Below are 23,492 nucleotides of genomic sequence, written 5' to 3'. Positions count from 1 at the left end.
CTTTATTGTTATTTAATCTTCAGTTATCATAGCTTTGTGATATTTTATGTTTAAATGTTGAAGTTCTGTGTTGCAGGAAAATGACTGCAGGTTGCTAAATTTTGATTGGCTGTTAGACTCTATAATCAAGAAAATAATATATAATAAACAAGAAGAAAAGAAGATCAGAAGCCACTGGATCTTGGAGCAACACAGTCTTTTGACCCACACTGCTTTTAATTTGGTTTGTAGAAAGGTCTGGATTCAAGTTTCTTTGTGTAATTTTTAGTTTTGTTTTTTATCATTAAAAAACGACAAAAAGAAGAACTGGTTTATGGACTTTTGCTTTCCGAAGAGCGTGTGTTGAGTACAAAAGAACCCTGAGGTCCAAAGCTAATGGGTCAGCCCTGCTGCACCCACAGCCGTATTTATATTCATTCTAATAAATTGGGATGAACAACAACTTAAGTGTTAATCAAGTATTTGCTGGATTTTAGATTAAAAACCTGCTTAAAAATATGAATAATGGGGGTTTTTTTTTGTACATTTTTTGCCATGATGTTGATAATGAAAGCATAAGCAAGTAGAATACTCTAAAGATAATTTAACAATAAAAGTGTAAAGGCATTCCTGATGAGTGAAAGTACTTTGTAAACTAATCCTTTCATATTTAACATTTTCATCAGATGAGTTACAGTGTGCTCTACTGATTTCACATGTCTGCCATCATTATTAGTGACTACATGCTGAGCCAAGCTGGAGCAGACAAACGGTTTCAGAGCATTAAAGTGAACTTTAAATACGATTTCAACAATATTGTGGTCAAAAGGCGGGTAACTCTGGCGTGTAAACACAGCCAGCGAGTTGTCATCTCCTCGGCAACCTGACTTTGATCAAGGCCAGATCTCCCAGCAGCCTCCAGACATCGTGAGCGCGAGACACTTCGGGATGCCTGTCTTCAGCCCTACAGCTCGGAGACTTTTCCTTTTGCTGCGTGCCAAGAAGCTGCTTGGTTTCAATCTTGATCTAAAACCGCGCCGGACATTGTCAGATTTAGGACTCAATATCTGCAGAGAGATCTGTTTGGGGCTTTGAAACCCTGCAGAGCTAATGGACTAACTGCCATTTCAAATCAATACGGGGATTTGTTTCATATGCAGCAATGGTCAAAACGGACGATCCTGGCAGGTTTGATAGTCTCACATATTAGCGCAGTTAGCCGCATCACGTCGATGAGAACAGGAGCGGGACATGATGTGAAGCTTTACTGCTTGGAAAGGGATCCATAACTTCTGCTCTGAAAAGTTAAATCTTAGAAAGTTGGGTTTTATAAGTTGTTTTCTAACGCAACAAAAACAGCAATTTTTCCTGAAGTCGATGTGAAAGTGGCTACGGGCGCGTAATCGCTGCGTGTGATTGGGGCCAGCTGGCTCCAGCTCTTTTCATTCACCTTCTTGTGGCTCTTGAGGACAGACGGCGTCACAAAGGCCTTCTCGCACAGGTCACACTTGTACTTTTTGTGGCCGTCGTGCACCACCTGGATGTGGACATTGAGGGTGTCCTTCCTCTTGAAGGTGGCGTCACACTGGTCACACTTGAATGTCCTCTCACCTGCAGCGAGGACAGAGCATCATTGTGCGGCAGCAGCTTTCTGTTAGTCATTGTTGTTGCTTATAAACACACAGCCATCACACACAGCAAGACAGGACCCAATTTCAGCGAGGTGATTGTTTGGGGAAAAAAAGGACAGAGAAGGTGTTTTATTGGACCAGTCAGTCCCAAACAATGTTCTTTTAAAATGGTCTGGTTCAAGAAAAAAAAAAGAGAAAAAGAAAAACATGCTCAATTCCGCTGAGCGGTGCTGAAACGGCAGTCAGACAGTCCGCAGACAGTTTCATCAGGGTACAGTCCCAGCTGTTCCCGGCCTGATGTTTCCTTCACGCCTCCACACAACAGACTCTATTGTTGTAGAGTCCATGTTTCCATTATATGGAGATCATTCAATTTCCACACAGTCGGTTAGATTGGAGACAGCGAGTGGTTACAAGCTTGCGCTCGTTCTCCGGTTACAGAGGCTGATGATGGTCAGCTCAGTAAGACGGAACGGCGGTGGAAGAGGAGGCTCTCTGTGTTTTCAATCAGACCGGAAAGTTCGCTTGATGATAATTAATGTCAACGACACCCTCGCCGACACATCCCATTAATACACAGAGCAGGGCTTCAGTGTGATATTAAGGCCATGTCGTCCAAACATGGACACACACACACACACACACACACACACACTGGGTTATTCTCAAGGTCTTAAAATAGGGCTAAAACACAACAGCTGGCACATAAATGTGCAGCATCACATGTGAGAACAACATGTGCTGATTTGGTATTAAATGTTGGAACTCATTTTCTAACCTCGGAATTTCCTGATCTTTTAACGTATAATCTCGTCAATACAAAGAAGGAACGTTTTTAAGAGTTATAATACTTTAATCTGGATGGATTTAGGTGAAACAGTGTGTGAAAAAATCATTAAAGGTGGAGTATGTAAGATTTTCAATATTTAAAAAAAAAAAGAACTAAAAAATAACTACAATCATAATTAGATAGTTTTTTTTAAACATGTAGGTTCCAGTCTGTCCATAGTTGATGTGTTATTAAATTACAAATTTAATTAATGACAAAGACCCTTCTTAAATGTTTGCCTACCAGTAAAAAACAATGTGTTTTTTGTCATTTGTCATTAATTAAACTTGTAATTTAATAGCATCAAATATGGACAGACTGGAACCTACATGTTTAAAAAAAAAACTTTCTAATTATGATTGTAGTTAATTTATTTTGAAAATATTGAAAATCTTACATGCTCCACCTTTAAAAGTTTGCTCTTATGAGTAGAAAGCAAAGCATAGGAGGGAGAACAACTCAAAACACTTACAAACAAAAAGAAGGGAGAGTTAAACTCGCTGACTACTTTATTACGTCAGCCTTTCTAGTACTAAGTTTACCCCCTCTTTCCTTCAGAACTGCCTTAATTCTTGACATAAATGTTTCTCAGAGATTCATATTGACATGAAGCATGACACAGTTCCACCTCATCATGATCAGAATCTCCCGTTCCACCACATCCCAAAGCTGCTCTGCTGGACTGAGATCTGGTGACTGTGGAGGCCGTTGGAGGACAGTGAACTCATCGTCATGGTGGAGATGATGTGAGCTTTGTGACATGGTGCATCATCCTGCTGGAAGTTTCCATCAGAAGATGCTACACTGTGCTCAGAAAGGGATGGACATGGTCAGCAGCAGGACTCAGGTAGGCTGTGCTGGTTAAACCATGTCATGTTGGTACTAAGGGGACCAAAGTGGGACCAGAAAACCTCCCCCCACCATTCCACCAGCAGCAGCCTGAAGCCTTGATCCTGACGGCAGGATGGATCCATGTTGTCATGATGTTTCCAGCAGATTCTGATCCTACCATGTGAATGTGGAGCTGAACTGGAGACTCATCAGACCAGCAACGTTTCTCCATCTTCTATTGTCCAGTTCTGGTGAGTCTGTGTGAATTGTAGCCTCAGTTTCCTGTTCTTACTGACAGGAGGGAACCCGGTGTGGTCTTCTGCTGCTGGAGACCATCTGCTTCCAGGCTGGAACCAGTCAAACATCTCCAACCAGTCTGACCATTCTCCTCTGACCTCTGACATCAACAATACATTCTGGTCCAGATTTACTGAGTTACTGAAATGTGATTTGCTGATTAAATATTTGTGTTAACAAGCGATTAAGCAGGAGGACCTGATGAAGTGTGTGTTGACTGTATTTAGTGGACAGTGACACATCGGTTGCATGGACTGGGTCTGCACGATACGGATCATATCACACATTGTGTTGCAAACAGGACATTGTGTTTTTAAATGCACCATGGACTGAGATGTTCTTCAGGTGAGGAAGTGAAAACTACCCTGGGATGTAGAAGTAAAGGAGCTCCGGCTTGAACCACTTTTAATTCCTTTTAAATACACTCTGATATCCCTGATCTGCATGGTTTGTACAGTCGGCTCCTTCATTAGGAAAGATTGTTATTCTTCATACTAAGAAAGGTCTGACTGCCGTTTACTGCTGGTAGGATAGGTGCAATGTTTCAGTACTTCATACAACCCCACTAAAAGACAGTTGTTTATTTCCTTATGTATAAAGAAATTAATTATCTGGGACTGAAAAAACATTAGCTTCAAACTTGAAACAAAACAAACATAACCTGGCGACCATGTCAGCACAACCACCTAATGTGGCTTCTTGTGTTTGCATCTGTCTCATTTCAGCGAACTTCTAACTCCTTTTGTGAATCAAACTTGCACACAGAAAGGAAATCAAATAAATAACATGACTTGAGGGGTTTTTGAAGTGTAATGAGACCCAGATTATAAAAATGAAGCGTGCACTTTCACCTTGAATGAGCTACAACAGCTGCACTGCAGCTTCAGAGGCAGACAAACTCCATTCATGGCATAATAAGACATTAACAATTCATCAAATTCTCTCACCTAGAGGAGGGTGAAATCTCACACTCGTTGCCCGAGCCCCAGATATACTGTCTAGAACTTGATACATAATACAAGTCCTGGGATTATATTGCCTGCCGCCTGGGACAGCAGCAGGAAATGCCTTGAGCTTTACAATCTCTTTTGTTATCTGGCTCAGTTGGAAGACAAGAGCTGCATCCTGCCAAGCCTCGACCGCAGCTCCACTGTCCACAGAGAAAGTTTCTGACAGAGTGTGTCGGCCTGGTGTCTTTCAGGAGAAGACGTGTGCTGTAAATGGGCACCCACAGGGGTAGGAATGAGATGACAGCTCATAATAAAATACAGAAGGATCCCCTGTAAAACTTTCTAGGCTGGTTTTGTAGATGATTACAGATTACATTAACAGAAGTACTTGAATATGTTCTCGAAAAATGCTTAAGATGCTATTAATAAATAAGTTTTTTTTAATCATTTTCACAAATAATTAGCATTTTCAGAAAGTCTGAATTCAGTTTTAAAAAGTGTAAAAACAAAGAAAACAAACAAACCATCTTGACATTTCAGCCCTTTTTTAAACACACAAGCAGTCCTGCAACATATAAATATTTCCACCGTGGAGCAGCTTTAAAAAAATGACTTGCAGAGAGATTATGTTACTTTTGAAAGAAGAAGCAACACATTCTTCCTCTTACAGAACACTCGAATTCAGAGGCAATTACATGCATCATTACTCCATGAAAATACACTCAAGACTTTTGCAGCTGCAGCCCTTCCTGGTCTGGTATGACCACAGCCATGTGGTGGCTACTGTTCGCTAACGCTACCTAACTTAAAACGGGAACATGGTTTCAAGCTTTAGCTTTTCTTGTTTTAATTTTTGTTATTCTGAGGCTGAACTTTGCATAGTTTTATAGTGAAAAAAAAAAAAAAGCAACAACGAAACAAACTTTACTTCCTGCCTCTTTAAGGTCCTAACTGCTAATTGACTCAGTGTGTTCTGATTGGTCAATCCCATGTTCAGACTTCTGACCTGTCTCTAGGCTACATCACATCCTTCCTTTGTTTTCCTCACCGCTCACCTCTTTACTACGTGTATAAAACAGGTAATATGTCAAGCAGCAAAGAGAAAACATCTGTCTGTGGGCTGGAACTAAATGTTTTTAATCCTTATTATCTGCTTTTCTTTACTTTTCCTTTCTTTCTTGTAAATTTTCATGCTTTGTGTCTGTAAAGCCACTTTGAATCACCAAATTGTTGAATTGTGCGATACAAGTACTCTTGCCTTGCTTATATCCATACAGAGTACTTTGGAAAGGTTTTGAGCATCCCTACTCTTTCACATCCCTGCAGGAAACCAGGTAATAGTTGCAGTGATTTGTTAAAACATAGAAGAGTATGAACAGAAATAAAACATGAAAACAGGATTGTGTGCGGTTATGATGAAGCTAAATGTTTGGTCCGATCCGCTGTTCTCTTATGCACAGCCTCAACCGGACAAGCTTTCTTTTCATTTCTTTCAGGACGCTTCTGGAATAGTTGGCAAGACTTCCTGAAGGATTTTCTAAGCTCTTCTTTAGATGTTGTTTGTCTTTTGTTCTGTTCTCTGACAAGATGATCCCACGCTGCTTCAACAATGTTAAGGTCTGGCCTGTGGGGCGGCCAGTCATGACAGAGAGTTGTGTGTTTTTATACCCAGGTGTGCTTTTACAGCATTGGCAGTGTGTTCTGGCTCATTTCCATGCTGAAAAATGCAACCTTTTCCAATCAGATGCTTTCCAGATGGTATCGCATTGCAGATCCACATCTGATGGTTCATTTTTCAGTGTTGCCAAATTGTCTGTTATGTATAGACACAACTGTGATTCATCCCTTGAGCTCAGCTGAGGGAGATCTTCAGGTAGACTGGACAAATGTTGCTCCAAAACACTTTAATGTTACCAAAAAGTCAGACTGAATGGAAAGCTACTCAGCTCAAGACTTTTGTGCAGCATTTCCAAGAGATTATAACGGGATTATAACCAATAAGCTGATAAGCAAACGCTGAAGTTTATACTCACTGTTGTGGATGAGAAGGTGGCGCTGCAGAGAGAAGGGGGTGCGGAACAGCGCTTTGCACTCCTCACACTGAAAAGGCCTTTCTTCAGAGTGTGTCTGCAGAAAGAGAGAGAGCAGAGCAGCTTGGTCATCGTGTTTACAGCGAGCCGACACATTTTCACCGCTAAGGAAGCTTCATAAATACAAGCAGATTAGGAAGAAGGCTCCACAGTCAGTTGGTTTGTTGACATGATGAAGATGACCTCAAAGAAACTAATCCAACTCCCCTCCCTGCTTTCCTGCCTATCTATCTATCTGAATGACACCTCAATCCCTAAAGTAAACATGTGGAAGCAGGCGGCGGGGGTTAGGGCCACCAACGAGACCCTGATTGATTACATCCTAACTAATGATAAGCTTTGAAGTGGACAAATATCTCTTCTAGGAAAGCAATAATAAGTTGGTGTAATAAAGAAAATAATAATAACCAGATAAACAGATCACATTCGCTCACCTTCTTATGATTCTTGTAAACATTACGGTGGGCGAACTCCTTCCCGCACAGCTTACACTTGTACGGTTTGTCCTCGCTGTGGATGATCTTATGAGCCGTCACCTGGTCCAAGCGCTTGAACGACCGGCTGCAGATCTCACACGTGTACGGCCGCTTCTCTGAGGAGCGAGACATTGACACAGATTCTTTCCAGGTAACACACACCTGACACGAGGAGGGCGTTTCGCTGACGCTGCGTTCTCTTACCAGAATGCGTGATCATGTGGCGTTTCAGCTGATTGGTGGAGATGAATTTTTTATCGCACGCGTGGCACTCAAATATTTCGTGTATCTGCAAACAGAAAAGCAGACAGAAGTCGGCTTTTGTGCTTCGGTCGTGCTGCTCTTTTCTAAAAAGAAGAAAAGAAAAAAAAAAACTCCGGGCTTGCAGATGTTTGAGGGTAGCAATGTCTGTGATGGTCAGCTGAAGCTAAACCTTGTCTGTCCTCATTAGACTGATGTCTCCACACTGAAAAGCAATTAAAGTGATGGAAAGTTTCCATACCCTTTATGCTTCAGTGCATACTCGCAATAATTACACATCCAATAGTTCCCCGGTGTAGAGCTACAATAGCATATGCTAATGTAACACAGCTCCTCTCGTCACGGCTGCTTCCACAAAAAGCTTGTTCAGCTAAATGATGATAATGGAAGTTTTAAGCCGCTTTTAAGCTAAACGGTCATTATGAAAAGTCTGATTGCTCCTCTGCATGAATAATACTTAATGAAGCTTTGACTGAAGCTATAAGAACATGTCAGAAACATATTATTTATTTCCAACATGTTCAGAAGCAACATCTTGATGTTTTGCAGAGGAGAAGTCATCTTGATGTGATGGTGACCTAAATCAGAGAAGCACATATTTAGAACCAGATGAAACTCAGACATAGTGTGTGATTAAACCAGAATTACTCCCTCACTGGTTCATGCATTGGCCTGCAGAACAACCAAAGAAAAGTCAACATTAATGTCTTCCCAGACTCATATAAAATATGGCAGCAGAAAGGAATGAAATGAAGGATATAAGGAGGATTCATGCTGGAAAAAGAAAGTAGAAAATAAATAGTTGTCATGACTGAAGGCAACAGGTCACATGGAGGTGTTGCAAAGAAGAAAGAAAATCAGGAAATGAAAGTAAAAATGCTTTTTAAAATGTCTGGAAATTTGGTTTTAATAAGTTTTTTAATAAATACCTAAAACACTCTGTGCACTTGTTCCAGTTGAAACGTGTCTATTGGTGTTGGAACGATGTCATAACTTCCTTGAAAGCCCTTCTTTTAAACACCGTCGAGTTTTGGGTTCTTTCTTCACAGCAGAACTGCCCACAGAGCTGAACTCTCATAAACGCGTGACTTAGATTTGCTCCTGAGATTTCGTCACCCTGGAGTCTATTTGTAGCCCCTCTTCTACGCCTAAAGTCACCTGCTCAACCTGCCGCAGTCGCCGTGACGACGATGCTCGATGTCAGTTGCCAAAACCAGCACCCAAATGTTTTTAGTCTCCCAGCATCAGCGAACCAAACTACCAGGGACAAATAAATTAAATTAACATTTGTTAATAATGCACCTGCATCTCTGTGTCTATGTTTGTGCCAAACATTTTGCAAACATTTGGGAAAATACCAGGCAAAGACGGCGTCATCACTCTCAGGCTCAGAGTGATGTTCAAACATAAATGGCTGAATTTCATAATCTGCTGCTTGGTCACGTTGGCTCGCCATCACTAGCTGTTTTGGCGTTGAATGCATTCGCCAGCCCCCATTCCTGCGGCCAATCAGCACGCACCTCATTAACATTATTTAAACTAACAACCATGCTGATCAAAATCTTGCATAAACTCTCATGAGAAAAAGTTGTTATAAGCAAAGGGTCACAACGACCTTTATGGTAGATTTTTTTTTTTTGTTTAGTAAGTTTTCAAACAATTATTTAAAACCACTTCGAGGCAGCCGTGGACACATGAAAAGACCAGGTGATGACACCATTCAGAATCGCTTTAAATTTCCGTGTCATAGATTCAACCAGGTGTTGGAAACTGGAACTGTTATATGCTGGGGAAAACTCTTTACGCTGTCTTTTATTATTAAAACAGACGCAAACACGGCGATCCAGACTGGGACAATGCTGTCCATTTATTTCAGCACTGGACGCATGCTAAAACACAGGCAGGCCACCCTCCATCAGGGCCGGGCGGAAACTCTCATTTAACCAACACCGTTCTGGGGTACAAAATACTGATGCTCAGAAACAGAAACGTTGTGCTGCATATTGACATGAAGCATCACACAGTCCATGATGGGACTCCTACGTCACAAAGAGTGAACCCACAGGAAGAAGCCATCAGATGATGGTACACTGTGGTCATAAAGGGATGGACTAACATCAGAATGTGGAGCTGAACTGGAGACTCATCAGACCAGCAACGTTTCTCCATCTTCTATTGTCCAGTTCTGGTGAGTCTGTGTGAATTGTAGCCTCAGTTTCCTGTTCTTACTGACAGGAGGGAACCCGGTGTGGTCTTCTGCTGCTGGAGACCAACGTGTGGCCAACTCCGGTCGTCGAGACCTGCAGTCCTGCACCTGTTGGGAGTTTCCCTGCTGCAACACACCTGACACACATCAGACTTAATTAGCCGACTTGTACAGAGTTTGAGCTCTGCACAAGTCTGCTAATTACACATTGATTTGACTCAGGTGTGTTGCAGCAGGGAAACTCCCAACACGTACAGGACTGCAGGTCTCGACGACCGGAGGTGGTCACCCCTGCTGGAGACCATCTGCTTCCAGGCTGGACGGGTTGTGTGTTCAGAGATGATGTTCTGGTTGGAACCAGTGCTTATTGGACTTCCTGTTGTCTTTCCATCATCTCCAACCAGTCTGCCCATTATCCTCTGACATCAACCAGACATTCTGGTCCAGACAACTGCTGCTCGCTGGATATTTTCTCTTCTTCAGACCTTCTCTGTAATGCATTTGAGTGCTGTCATGTGACTGGCTGATTATTTATCTGTGTTAAAAAATGTTTTGAACAGGAAGTGACCGGTGCTTGTGTCTGTTTTGTGAAATAATCAAATAATTTAAATCCTCCACAAAGTAGGTTGTGTTTCTACCGGCGCTTATCTCTATGTTTGTTTGTTTGTCTGTTTGTTTGTGTTCAAGATAACTCAAAAAGTTATGGACGGATTTTCGTGATATTTTCAGGAGTTGTTGGAAATGTGAAAAGGAAGAACTGATTTAATTTAATGGTGATCTGGATCACTGTTAAAGGTGGAGTATGTAAGATTTTCAATATTTTTTTAAAAAATGAACTAACAAAATAACTACAATCATAAATAGATTCATTAAACATGTAGGTTCCAGTCTGTTCATATTTGATGTGTTATTAAATTACAAGTTTAATTAATGACTAAGACCCTTCTTAAATGTTTGCCTACCAGTAAAAAAAAGTGTTTTTGGTCATTTGTCATTAATTAAACTTGTAATTTAATAACGCATCAAATATGGACAGACTGGAACCTACATGTTCAAAAGACGTTCTAATTATGATTGTAGTTATTTTATCATTTATCAGTTTATTTGATCATTCATTTATTTTGAAAATATTGAAAATCTTACATACTCCGCCTTTAAAGGATTCTTTAACAATCGCTTGGCAGAGGTTTGCTCTCTCCGTGTGCATTTCTAGTTTTTTATTCCAAGTAGAAGATTGGGCCAAACCTGAAAAAAGTTCATGTTTATATAAATGGGTTGGACTGACAGAAGTCCAACCTAAGAACTCCATGGCTCCAGTCATGAGTCACTGACACTGAGGTGTAAAAATCACCTCTACAACCGTTTACAGCATAATAGTAAAAGTGGCACATAGACACTTTAGTAGGCCACATAAGAATATCACACTCTCATTAACGAACACCCAGGAGATCTGAAATGGGAAAACACTGACGTTAAAAGTAGGTTAAATGATTCACGTCTGAGTCAAGCTTCCAGGTGACTTTAGACGTTACACAGATTGTGGTCTGATGATGAACAAGCTGACAGAGATGCTGTAATGTCTGTAGGTGAAACTGGATGACAGATTATGCCGGATGAAAAATCCATTTGTATAAATACTGATGAATTGCAGGAAGTTAAATTTATTAACTGAGACAACCTGAGCAGTCATCTAATGCCCAACATGTTTCAAAGAGATCAGAACCTCCACAAAACGTCACAGGACCATCGTGAGCCTCAGTGATGATAGTTTTTGTTGAACTCCTGAAGAAGATTTTAAAGCAGCTCATAATCACTCAATGTTTTAAGTCTGACAAAACTGAGGTTGGTTATTAGAAAGTATAAAAGCAGTTTTTTGTGCTGGCAGCGGCAAAGACAACATTTCTGTCTTACATTCTTTTCGGCCTCAAGCCTGAGGTCCAGAAAAAAACACGACAGCCTTCTAATCCATTTAAGAGAAGCCAGAACAGTGATGGTCCAAATGTAGAGAGTGGAAAAACAATGCCGATTCCAGTGGTTTCCAGTGGTCATTTCCAAATTCCCAGTGGTTTTGAGCACTTTATGTTTCCACTGAACCTGATTGGATAAGGAGAAAAGAGGCACTGCCTACGTATTTGACACAGCGCACCAGACAGCTGACAAATTAAAGGAAAAGCCAACATAATGTGTCTTAGGAAGGTGTTGCAGCCATCATGTGCCACCAACACATGTTGGCACTGATTCCATAAGTCTCTACTCGTGGGACGGAACATTGTTTTTCCTAAAGATATTCCCATATTTGGCAGTGGAGACTTCAGACTGACAAGTTGTTCCACATTCTCTCAGACTGTGACGGATGTTGCATCTGATTCCTATTTTTCATAGCCATCTAGCTTTTCAGTGAGACGTCATGCCTTGCAGATGGAGGCATTGTTATCCAGGAATATGAGTAGCAGGATAAAGTAGCTTCATCACTGGGAAAAAGGTAAACATTCGATCTTCTTGCTCAGTGTGTTTACACCATGCAAGAAAGAAACAAAGTTCGTCTGATCAGAACCACACTTTAAGAATGCATTTAACCTTTTTAGTCCAACAGGAATCACATAAAGATAATGCAGACAGGAACTGAATCATGGCTCAGTGTTTATGCTCTGGACTCGAATCGGCAGCCATGAAACATTTACAGACTGTCGCTGATTTTTGCTTCTTTTTTCCTGTTTTTTTTTCTTGTTTTTTTTTCCTATCTAATTCTGTTCAGACCTTAACAAGACATCTTGACCATGTCTACAAAACTAAATGTTGTCACGCTGTTGTTTACACTGCAAAAACTGAAATTTAAGTAAAATTAAAAATCTTAAATTGAGTACACATATGCTTTTTTTTTTTAAAAGATAAGATAATTCTTAGTTTTTATGCCAGAGAATTCCTCTTGTTTTAAGAGTATTTTTACTTGTTTTGGGAAGTCTTGACAAGCCAAATTTTCTTGTACTGTTGGCAGATAATTTATTTTATTTTAAGCAACATTTACCTAATTTTTATAAATATTTTTTTCTTGTTTTTTAAGGCTGAGTTTTTGCAGTGTACCTGTTATTCTGTTTAATAACTTATTTATGTATAGGTATGATGTTTCTCAGTTATCTGGCTGTTTGAGACAAAACGATTAAAAATCTCATATCAAAATTGACCAAAGGAGGCTGAATCTGCCGATGCCAGCGGAGCATTTTAGCATTCAGAAGCTTCAGCAAAAGAAAACAGGAACTGAAGCAAACACTTGCGAAATGTAATATGTCCGTGCTTCTTTTTTCTGCTATTTACCTCGTGATCGTCATAGCAAAAGTTAGACGACCATTTATTAATGTCAGCTATGTTAATAGCAATTATCTAATGCCATTAATTTAATAGCAGGTAATTACGGTGAAATTAGATGACTGTGGAACACAGGAATGTAGGCTGGAAAGGACAACCCAAACACAAGTGGCTGAAACAGCAAACGTATGTGCAAAAAAAGGGATGATATGCACAGTAACAAAACAAACATTTATCGGTATGAGAGTTTAAATAGCCGTGTTCAAATCTGCAATCCATCAATAGCAGAGAGAATCCTGACGCCAAGGTTAAAGCCTTATGGTCAGCCAATAGAGCCTCTTAAATTTCACGAGACCTGTGGGATGAGCTCGTGAAAAAGAAACCGTCTCTGTGCTGTGTCACCCAGATTGCATTTGCAACAACTTCATTACAAAGAAGAGGAATAAAGAAGCATATGAAGAAAAGGAGCATGTGAGATGGAGAGGTTAGGTTGGGTTACAGAGCGAGGGGAGGGGTATGAATACCACCGTGCAGCAGGAAACAGCACCGGAGAGACACCACTGTAAAAACGGATCATGCACAAAACTGTGCAAATCCTCCCAGATCCGATGCAAAGTATCTGGCCGGGATCAATTGAGCTGCACAGCAGATGTTGCAGGAGCCTCACCTTTCTGTGTTCCTGAAGATTCAGAGAGGAGGAGCATTTTCTGTTGCATATGGTGCATGTGAGTTTCCGTCGTGTGCTCCCTAGAAAATAAAACCAGGATGACAAATAACAAATCCCGATCTATCTTTAGGACCAACAACGCCGAGCAACAATTTCACGAAACATCACTGCAAATTAAAGGAAAACTAGCAGTAATAATCACAGGCCCTGTGATCCCACCATTTAGGGACCAGTAACATCCTCCCTTTATCCCCCTCTAAATTACATGATCAACATCTGTTGCGTCTGATCTACTTCCCCCCCCCTCGCCCACACACAGACACACACTCACACACCCTTTGTCCTGACCGCATTTGGGAAAAACATAAAGGCCCAGATCTCAGCTCCATCAGCCTCAGAGATGAATGTCTTAATCTGGGTTTGATACTTGATTCACATGTGAAGCTGTGCAGATTCCCGCTGCCCTACATCCCATCATAAATAGCTATGGAAGTCCAATTATCTGACAGACTGAGCCGCCCCCAGAACACACAGGTCAGCAATTATGGAGCTCAAGTAATTAGAGATGTGTCTTAACATTGCAGAGGTTTAAACTGATGGAGGTCATGCGCTGTTGCAGCAGTTCTTTTCAGCGCCAAGGCTGCTAATGGACAATTATATTCATTACATCAGGTCTTGAAAAAGCAAAGTGCTGTGTGTGTGAAAACAGGAATAAAAAGTCTGTTTTAGGAGTCATGAGAGAGAAATACAGAGATTCCCACCTGTGTGAACGTTGCCTTTGTGCTTCTTCAGAGCGTCCTTGCTTTTGAATCGTTTCCCACAGCTCTCTGCTTTACATATGAACCTGGCATCTCCTTTACACGCTTCTTTATGTTGTTCAAAACTTTGCACGAGATCCAGCAGAAGAAGAAGAAGAAAAAAACCTTTGCGAGTTAGAAAATTTCTTCTTTTCTTTAAAAGTACATCTTTGTGCTTTTTGGGGTAAATGCAGCATGTTTGTGTGTGTGTGTGTGTGTGTGTGTGTGTGTGTGTGTGTGTTGGGAAAGAGTGTGCTTTACCTGGATTCTGAGCTGAATGTGTTGTGGCAGAAGGAGCACTGGTGAGCTTTGGAGTCACCGGATGGATCCTGTGACTCAGAACAATGCAAAACACTAAAGAGAGATTTGAAATAAAAACAAATAAGATGCCAACTAGGCCTTTGGAAAGTCACACCAGTGCAACATAAAACGTAAAAGGAAAGTAAAGAATCAGCTCATCCCAGTTTCTCCTAATTAAATCCATCATGTGTGCATTTTTATGTAGGTACAAGTTACAGCAGGTAAAAAAAAGTAATCTGTCATGCTGGATTATTATAATTACGTTTTAGGAAAACAAAATCCCTTCTAAAGGCACCTTAATATCACTAATTTGCCTAATTTTCACAAGTCAGTAAAAGAAATTAAATTCTACCAGCATAACTCTGTAATTAATTACTACTGCTGCACAAAGATCAACTGTTACTCGCTGAGCTTGCTTTAACCCCCTCTTTACACGCCTTTTTGTCCCTGCCATATGAATCATACCAATTGTGTATACATTTATACATGTATGTATACATTTATATATATAAATGTATGTATACATTTATATATATAAATGTATGTATACATATATATATATAAATGTATGTATACATTTATATATATAAATGTATGTATACATATATATATATAAATGTATGTATACATATATATATATAAATGTATGTATACATATTATATATATATATATATATATATATATATATATATATATATATATATATATATATATATATGTGTGTATATACATATACATATACACATATATATCTTTCCAATTTCAAAGAAGTATAACAAAGACAAGTACTGACGTATAATAATCGAATCAACCATTTTAACATTTCATTGATGTATTTTAGGGACCATATTCAATAAAGAGCTTCTCCTCATGAACATGCAGTGTGTGTTGTGGTTCATTAAAACCAAATTGAATATCACAAAGCCAACAAAACTACAGGAATAATTAAGGACGATATTCTCCATCATGTCCTTAATGTTGTGCATGGAACAAAAAAATGTATGGAGACGTGAACAGTGTTGCATTAATAGGAAGAGCAGACGACATCAGAAGAAAACAGATACAGAGGTGTATAAAATAGGAGCAAGAGAACAACAAACTTATCTCCTCCTCCTTTTCTATCGACGATGCTTTTTATAGGTTTGTCATGAGCGTGTGCACACTGGCTTTTTAACCAGCACGGGGATGCGACAGCTAATTCAGAGGCGGGGTTTCAGAACTGACAGTGCAGGTTAGGACGTCCATGAGCTCACTGCATTTGTTCAACCTTTTGTCTGGAACGATCCCCAGGACGAGTGGGTTGGTTGCTTTCTGTGGGGTAGGTGGGAGGTGATTGCAGTATGAAACACCATCAGAAAACCAGAAAACTTTGATTGAATTTGCTTGAAGTTAAAGAGTTTTATAGACCAACAGTGTTGGAAATGACTTTAGCTTGGCTAGCATGAGAGGCTGTTGGACAGAAGCACTCCAGTGAAATTAAACTCACTGATTTACAGAGCACAGAGGGATTTCTTCTTCCACATTTGCATTGCGGTTAGAATAAAATGCAGTAATTAAATTTTTACCCTCAGCTTACAAAGAATTTCAAATGTAAACCGTTTTTGAGGCAACGCTGCAAAGGCTTACGGGACTGTTTATCTTTCATTTTGATGAGTTGTTTTACATAAACGCAGCGATGTGACGGACATTTCAGCGCCACTGTGGCTGACGACGGTGCATCAGTTGGGTTAATCGTGTTCTTTTATGAGAAAAAAAAAACTACTTGCATTTAGGAGAATTCGGTCTTCCATTTTTCTGCAGCTGCAGTTCGCAAAACAATTCATTTCAATCCCGGAGCGGCGCTTTCACAGCTGGAAACCAAGCAAGGGGGGCTGCAGGTAAAATGCCCAGTTATAGTGAGGCTTGTATGTAAAACTCCCATCAGCTAACTACCTGCTGTCACCAGGCAGGAAATTGATGTGATGTAATTCTCAGACAGGACGGAAACGAGTGGCTTTCTCATCAGTAACTTCTGCTTAAACTCACACATTATCTTTAAGTTACCTCTGAATCTGGAGCCTACACTGCACTGATTTAATGCCCGCTTTACCTCCTGATGTTGACGTTTATAGAAGAGAGTCGACCATTAAATGGATCAAGTGATGGAACAGTCAACTCACTGGCGCTGCAGAGCCTGTTTGACGGGGAACTTCTTGCCACAGTTCCTGCATTTGAACTCCTTTTCCTCTGTGCTGGGCCTCTGGTGCAGACTCTGGAGGTGGGCGGCCAGGATCTCCTCACTGGGAAAACTGCTTTCACACAGCAAGCACGGGTGGTCCTCCTTCTTTATTACAAGTTCTGCAGAGAGAAAAAAATCCAAGTAACTTGATGTTTTCTTTCATCGTATCACAGAATATTCAAGGAAGCAAATGCGGACATAAGACTGCACCCATTTCGACAAGATGCCGGGCCTCTTTACTGTTCTCGTCTTCATCAGTATCGTCTTCTTCCTCTTCTTCTTCCTCCTCCTCCATATCGCTGTCCAGGTAGCCAATCAATAGCTCTGTGTCTGTCTCTATGTCATCCACGGCCAGGTAGAAGATGTTTTCTCCGTCCTAACAAACATGGTTACTGCTGAAGGTCGCGCAGGCAGAACGTGACATAATGTAAAGACAAAACACTCTGATCCACCGCTAAACCAGTTAGAAGGCGTTCTGGTGGGCTGAACTCATTACACCCAGACAACAGCCGGTTACGGCCTGATTGAGGGCACAGGTCAAAGGCACAAAGCCTTAAAAATGTGTTCATTAACTTCCCTGTCTTTAAAGGTCATGTTAATGAAATCAAACCGTCATTTTGTTTTAATTATGGGATTCTAAATGTACATAAATAATGATTAAGAAGAGGAAAGCTAAACAATAAATGTCATTGTTGATGAAACACAGAGATTTAACTGGCATGCGTGACCTTTAAACAACCAATCACTTCATACGTTCCAGTATTAATGGCAGGAACTTGGCCCCTTAGACCCGAAGTGTTCGCTTTCTGTTCCTTCCACCATTTTTCTTCCACTGTTGGAGAGCAACATTTCTTTTTTTATCTTTTACTTAAAAGTGCAAGAGGTGAAGTTTCCCAGACGCAGAGTTTAGTGTTCATCCGGGTTGCCGAAGTGCCAAGGAAGTTATATAAAACTCTGAAACTTTGATCCAGCTGCTTTGTTGACGTTGTATTTATCAAAGTGATAACAGCGAAAGAAAAAAAAAAGGTTTAAGAGTGTTTTGGAAATAGATTTTCTCTCCTTATCCAATTTCACACCCAATTTAGACCCATTTGTGCAGATTCGAAGTGTTTCAACATCTGGCTACAAGGAGGCTCCGAGCCAAAGTGACATGTTTTCTGAACAGTACCAATCTTTTACGCAGCTATTTCATTGAATGGATTTTCCCCGTTTTGGCTAAAACCTGCTTTCATTATGAAAACAATCAGAACTGTCAGGCTTAATAACGTTTCACTTCAGTTCGTGAGGTTGCAGGCTCGTTCTTTCCCGTGTTTCATCCGCTCTGTTCACTCGCTCACAATGACATTAACTCACACAGTCATTTTGTATGTTTTAAAAAACAACTAAAATAACAAGCTTCTGCTTTCTTGCTTGGATTTCTACTAAAAAAGGCAAAAAAAAAAAAAAAATGATTTCTTAATTTGTCTGCTCTGACAGACATGTACAGCCTGGATTATTTATGCTTTTCTTCTAAGTCTAAGGGATTCATTGTCCACTGAGTGGAAATATACCTGAATTGCTGCCAAGTTCTTCTGCTCTTGTGAAGGCGCCTGATGGACAAACCGCAGCCAGTTGGCATGGCGAGGATTACTTGCATCCAGAATATACAGCACGTCTCCTTTGCTGCCACGGACCTTAGAAAAAAAAAACAAAAAAACAAGTCAAATATTTCTTCTTGGTCTTCGTGCCTTGGAGGTTTGTCTTCTGTACAACAAAGCGCTGCTGGTCTAACATGCGCGCCTACTGATGAGCAGAGTTTTGTAGCTCATAATGTGACGGTTCCAGATAACTACAGCGTTTGGTCCAGCAGTTATCATCAGCAGCTTCTTCTCTACCTGAGATGAGAGTCAGTGCACATCAATAAGACTCGCTGATGTGCAACATTAGGAAATGTCCTCTTATCACAGAAAAACAGAACATCTTTGGTGAAGCTCTTTGTCCAAGCAGCTGCGACATTTCATAAAGGGTTTTTTTTTCTTTGCCGAGCTGCAACATTTACAGTTTATCCAGTTGCACATAGTTACAACTTGTCACGTTCTTAGGGGTGTAGAGGTGAACATGTACGAGCTGGAGTCTGATTTTAACACTGGGTGTAATTACATAAATATGTCTGAACGAAACTAATGTCATAATCTATCCTGATTCTGCCATTCATATCCAGCTGAATAAGGTTTCCTACAGTCTCAAAGCAAGACTTCAATATCAGAGTAAAAACCAACATTTGCCAAGTCAGCACATCATTTAAACAACACCTCATCTGGGTCACTGCCGATCCGACTCCGATACTTCTTTCTACCAGAGTGATGACATCTGTCTGCAAAAATGTCTTTGTGTTTGCACATATTTGGCAAATAAAGCTGATTATGATTTAGCTAAAGCAGAACTGTTGCTTGAGTTGTAAAAAATAAATGAAAGGTGTCCGACAACATGTAGTTTATGAAGCAACATGGATTCAAACTTGTAGGGAAAAACAGGGATTTTAGGAAAACGTAAAGATCACTGGACAAATAAGGCATACATTAGTAAGGCATAAGTAATAAATAAGGCATAAATACTGAACAGTGGTACTACAGCTCCAAGATTTGGCTGCTAACCGCTGCGCCACCGTGTTGCACGCTGTGGCTTCACAGCAAGAAGGTCGCTGGTTCGAGCCTCGGCTGGGGGGGAGGGGTGAACACGGGTCTTTCTGTGTGCAGTTTGCGTGTTCTCCCCGTGTATGTGTGGGTTCTCTCCAGGTTCTCTAGAGACATACAGTCTCTAGACATACAGTTAGGTTAACAGCTATGGTTCTCACATGTAAGTCACTATGGATAAAAGCGTCTGCCAAATCACTGTAGAATAAGTAATGGATCAACGGTACCGATGGGAAGGTCAGTGGATTGACTCCTGGATTGCTGACTACATACCAAATGTCCATGGGCAAGATACCTAACTCCACGTTACCTTCCAATGTATCCATTAAAGTAATCTGCAAATAAACACTTAAAATAATCCAGATCCGGTATGGTAGCATGTTTTTATTTCCAGTCTATAGTTGTAACGCTCTTTGCTTCTGCATCTGTAGCTCAGTGAATTTTAGAAATACTGTTTTTAAACTTTCATATAAAAACCCACATTTATTCCTTACAGATAGCAGTCATTCAGAACGATACAAGAATATGACAGACACCATGTGGTAATCGTGTGGACACAGTGGTCCTTAGTTACAACCTTCCCCATGACCAGGATGGGTTGTAACACAGAGACAAAACAAACAAGAACAAAGTCACACCACAAAATGTGCTTCAAAAACATGTAAAAACCAAACTGCATTATGTTTGTGTGTCCTCAAACTGAATCACAGTGTAGACAAAGTGAGTGTTGGTAGCAGGGTAGGAACGATACACTTTTGTAACAGTTTGATTTTTCACAATTTTTTGGGTGCCGATTCGATTTAAATTGCGATTCCTCAGTAATGCCTATTTTTAATTTGCTATTTAAACATTACACCATGTGAAAACTTTCCTGATGACCGAGTTTACAGACTATATCACAAGCCAGATTTCTCAATTAAAAAATTCAACTGTGTCAGTTTTTATGACTTAATCAGCAGCAACATATCTGAACCAGCTGTTTGAACTAAAACTCTTGTTTCAGAAGCTTGAACTGTATATAAAAGTGCTGGTTTGTGTTGTCTTGCTGCTGCGCTACGTTTTGGCTGTTAGCTCTGCATTTACCTCAGGATAGCATCCTAGGTGGGCAGTAGCGTTAGTCATGTTACCGCAGTACGCCACATGTGTATTACAGAGTTTACAAAAAGCTTCGACATGTGCGGCTCTGCTTTTCCTTTCAACGCAAAAAGTCAAATATACGTCCACGCTTTTGACTTAAAAGGTGATGGTGGAGGATTTATTTCTGCGCATTTTTACAGGTTTCCCGCCATTCCCCGTCTCCTGTTTACGTGTTTTCCAAAACGGATATAACGTTATGTTACTAGAGTTGGCGAGAAACATTTCGCCCTCTGCTGGAGAAAAGTTGTAACTTCTTCTCCATCTGGGATCTAATCATATAAACATTTAAAATAAAATTTAAAATTTTTTTAAAAAATCTAAAAAAAAAATCTATTTAAAAATCGCAAAACAAAATAACCCGATTTTTTTTCTCCCTCCTGTAGTTGGTAGCCATGACGTGCAGGTTTGGTGGTTCCAATAACTGCATGGAAGATATTTGAGCCTTCTTTTGCCAAACGACTCCATCAAGCAGCACAACTGCTTTCATCATGTGAAGTCTTGGCATCTTCAGCACTGTCTGGCTTTCTAAGAGGTTTTTATCAAAACATCAGTTCCATGTTCTGTGTTCTTTGTTTTTGGTCTTGGTTTCTTGTTTTGTTTCTTCGTTCTAGTTTCCGGTTTTACTGTGTAGTTTTCCTAGTTCCTTTATGTCTAGTTTCCTGTTTTAGTTTGTAGTTTTCCTAGTTCCTTTATGTCTAGTTTCCTGTTTTAGTTTGTAGTTTTCCTACTTCCTTTATGTCTAGTTTCCCGTTTTAGTGTGTAGTTTTCCTAGTTCCTTTATGTCTAGTTTCCCGTTTTAGTGTGTAGTTTTCCTAGTTCCTTTATGTCTAGTTTCCCGTTTTATTGTGTAGTTTTCCTAGTTCCTTTATGTCTAGTTTCCTGTTTTAGTGTGTAGTTTTCCTAGTTCCTTTATGTCTAGTTTCCCGTTTTAGTGTGTAGTTTTCCTAGTTCCTTTATGTCTAGTTTCCTGTTTTAGTGTGTAGTTTTCCTAGTTCCTTTATGTCTAGTTTCCTGTTTTAGTGTGTAGTTTTCCTAGTTCCTTTATGTCTAGTTTCCTGTTTTAGTTTGTAGTTTTCCTAGTTCCTTTATGTCTAGTTTCCTGTTTTAGTTTGTAGTTTTCCTACTTCCTTTATGTCTAGTTTCCCGTTTTAGTGTGTAGTTTTCCTACTTCCTTTATGTCTAGTTTCCCGTTTTAGTGTGTAGTTTTCCTACTTCCTTTATGTCTAGTTTCCTGTTTTAGTGTGTAGTTTTCCTAGTTCCTTTATGTCTAGTTTCCTGTTTAGTGTGTAGTTTTCCTAGTTCCTTTATGTCTAGTTTCCCGTTTTAGTTTGTAGTTTTCCTAGTTCCTTTATGTCTAGTTTCCTGTTTTAGTGTGTAGTTTTCCTAGTTCCTTTAAGTCTAGTTTCCCGTTTTAGTGTGTAGTTTTCCTAGTTCCTTTATGTCTAGTTTCCCGTTTTAGTGTGTAGTTTTCCTAGTTCCTTAATGTCTAGTTTCCCGTTTTAGTGTGTAGTTTTCCTACTTCCTTTATGTCTAGTTTCCCGTTTTAGTGTGTAGTTTTCCTAGTTCCTTTATGTCTAGTTTCCCGTTTTAGTGTGTAGTTTTCCTAGTTCCTTTATGTCTAGTTTCCCGTTTTAGTGTGTAGTTTTCCTAGTTCCTTTATGTCTAGTTTCCCGTTTTAGTGTGTAGTTTTCCTCGTTCCTTTATGTCTAGTTTCCCGTTTTAGTGTGTAGTTTTCCTAGTTCCTTTATGTCTAGTTTCCCGTTTTAGTGTGTAGTTTTCCTAGTTCCTTTATGTCTAGTTTCCCATTTTAGTGTGTAGTTTTCCTAATTCCTTTATGTCTAGTTTCCCGTTTTAGTGTGTAGTTTTCCTACTTCCTTTATGTCTAGTTTCCCGTTTTAGTGTGTAGTTTTCCTAGTTCCTTTATGTCTAGTTTCCCGTTTTAGTGTGTAGTTTTCCTAATTCCTTTATGTCTAGTTTCCCGTTTTAGTGTGTAGTTTTCCTAGTTCCTTTATGTCTAGTTTCCCGTTTTAGTGTGTAGTTTTCCTAGTTCCTTTATGTCTAGTTTCCCGTTTTAGTGTGTAGTTTTCCTAGTTCCTTTATGTCTAGTTTCCCGTTTTAGTGTGTAGTTTTCCTAGTTCCTTTATGTCTAGTTTCCCGTTTTAGTTTGTAGTTTTCCTAGTTCCTTTATGTCTAGTTTCCCGTTTTAGTGTGTAGTTTTCCTAGTTCCTTTATGTCTAGTTTCCCGTTTTAGTGTGTAGTTTCCCTAGTTCCTTTATGTCTAGTTTCCCGTTTTAGTGTGTAGTTTTCCTAATTCCTTTATGTCTAGTTTCCCGTTTTAGTGTGTAGTTTTCCTAATTCCTTTATGTCTAGTTTCCCGTTTTAGTTTGTAGTTTTCCTAGTTCCTTTATGTCTAGTTTCCCGTTTTAGTGTGTAGTTTCCCTAGTTCCTTTATGTCTAGTTTCCCGTTTTAGTGTGTAGTTTTCCTAGTTCCTTTATGTCTAGTTTCCCGTTTTAGTTTGTAGTTTTCCTAGTTCCTTTATGTCTAGTTTCCTGTTTTAGTTTGTAGTTTTTCCAGTTCCTTTATGTCTAGTTTCCTGTTTTAGTTTGTAGTTTTCCTACTTCCTTTATGTCTAGTTTCCTGTTTTTGTGTGTAGTTTTCCTAGTTCCTTTATGTCTAGTTTCCTGTTTTAGTTTGTAGTTTTCCTAGTTCCTTTATGTCTAGTTTCCGGTTTTAGTTTGTAGTTTTCCTAGTTCCTTTATGTCTAGTTTCCTGTTTTAGTGTGTAGTTTTCCTAGTTCCTTTATGTCTAGTTTCCTGTTTTTGTGTGTAGTTTTCCTAGTTCCTTTA

General features: G+C 39.8%; 1 protein-coding gene across 1 annotated transcript in view; it reads right to left on the bottom strand.

Annotated features, from left to right (window-relative positions):
* Positions 1-23,492, bottom strand: part of prdm5 (PR domain containing 5) — a gene marked incomplete at both ends in the record, with an annotated part of 45,854 nt that overhangs the window by 18,999 nt on the left and 3,363 nt on the right. The window contains 9 exons of the mRNA XM_079245568.1: positions 1,430-1,590; positions 6,551-6,644; positions 7,042-7,199; positions 7,288-7,372; positions 13,521-13,600; positions 14,282-14,403; positions 16,778-16,955; positions 17,047-17,212; positions 18,387-18,509. Coding sequence (XP_079101694.1) covers positions 1,430-1,590; positions 6,551-6,644; positions 7,042-7,199; positions 7,288-7,372; positions 13,521-13,600; positions 14,282-14,403; positions 16,778-16,955; positions 17,047-17,212; positions 18,387-18,509 — 1,167 coding nt within the window. The remainder of the gene's footprint in view (positions 1-1,429; positions 1,591-6,550; positions 6,645-7,041; positions 7,200-7,287; positions 7,373-13,520; positions 13,601-14,281; positions 14,404-16,777; positions 16,956-17,046; positions 17,213-18,386; positions 18,510-23,492) is intronic.

This window comes from Telmatherina bonti (assembly GCF_933228915.1).
Source record: "Telmatherina bonti genome assembly, chromosome: 8".
In the NCBI taxonomy this organism is placed as follows: domain Eukaryota; kingdom Metazoa; phylum Chordata; class Actinopteri; order Atheriniformes; family Telmatherinidae; genus Telmatherina; species Telmatherina bonti.
The sequence above is the reverse complement of the archived record's forward strand: the minus strand, read 5'-3'. Positions and strand labels throughout refer to the sequence as shown.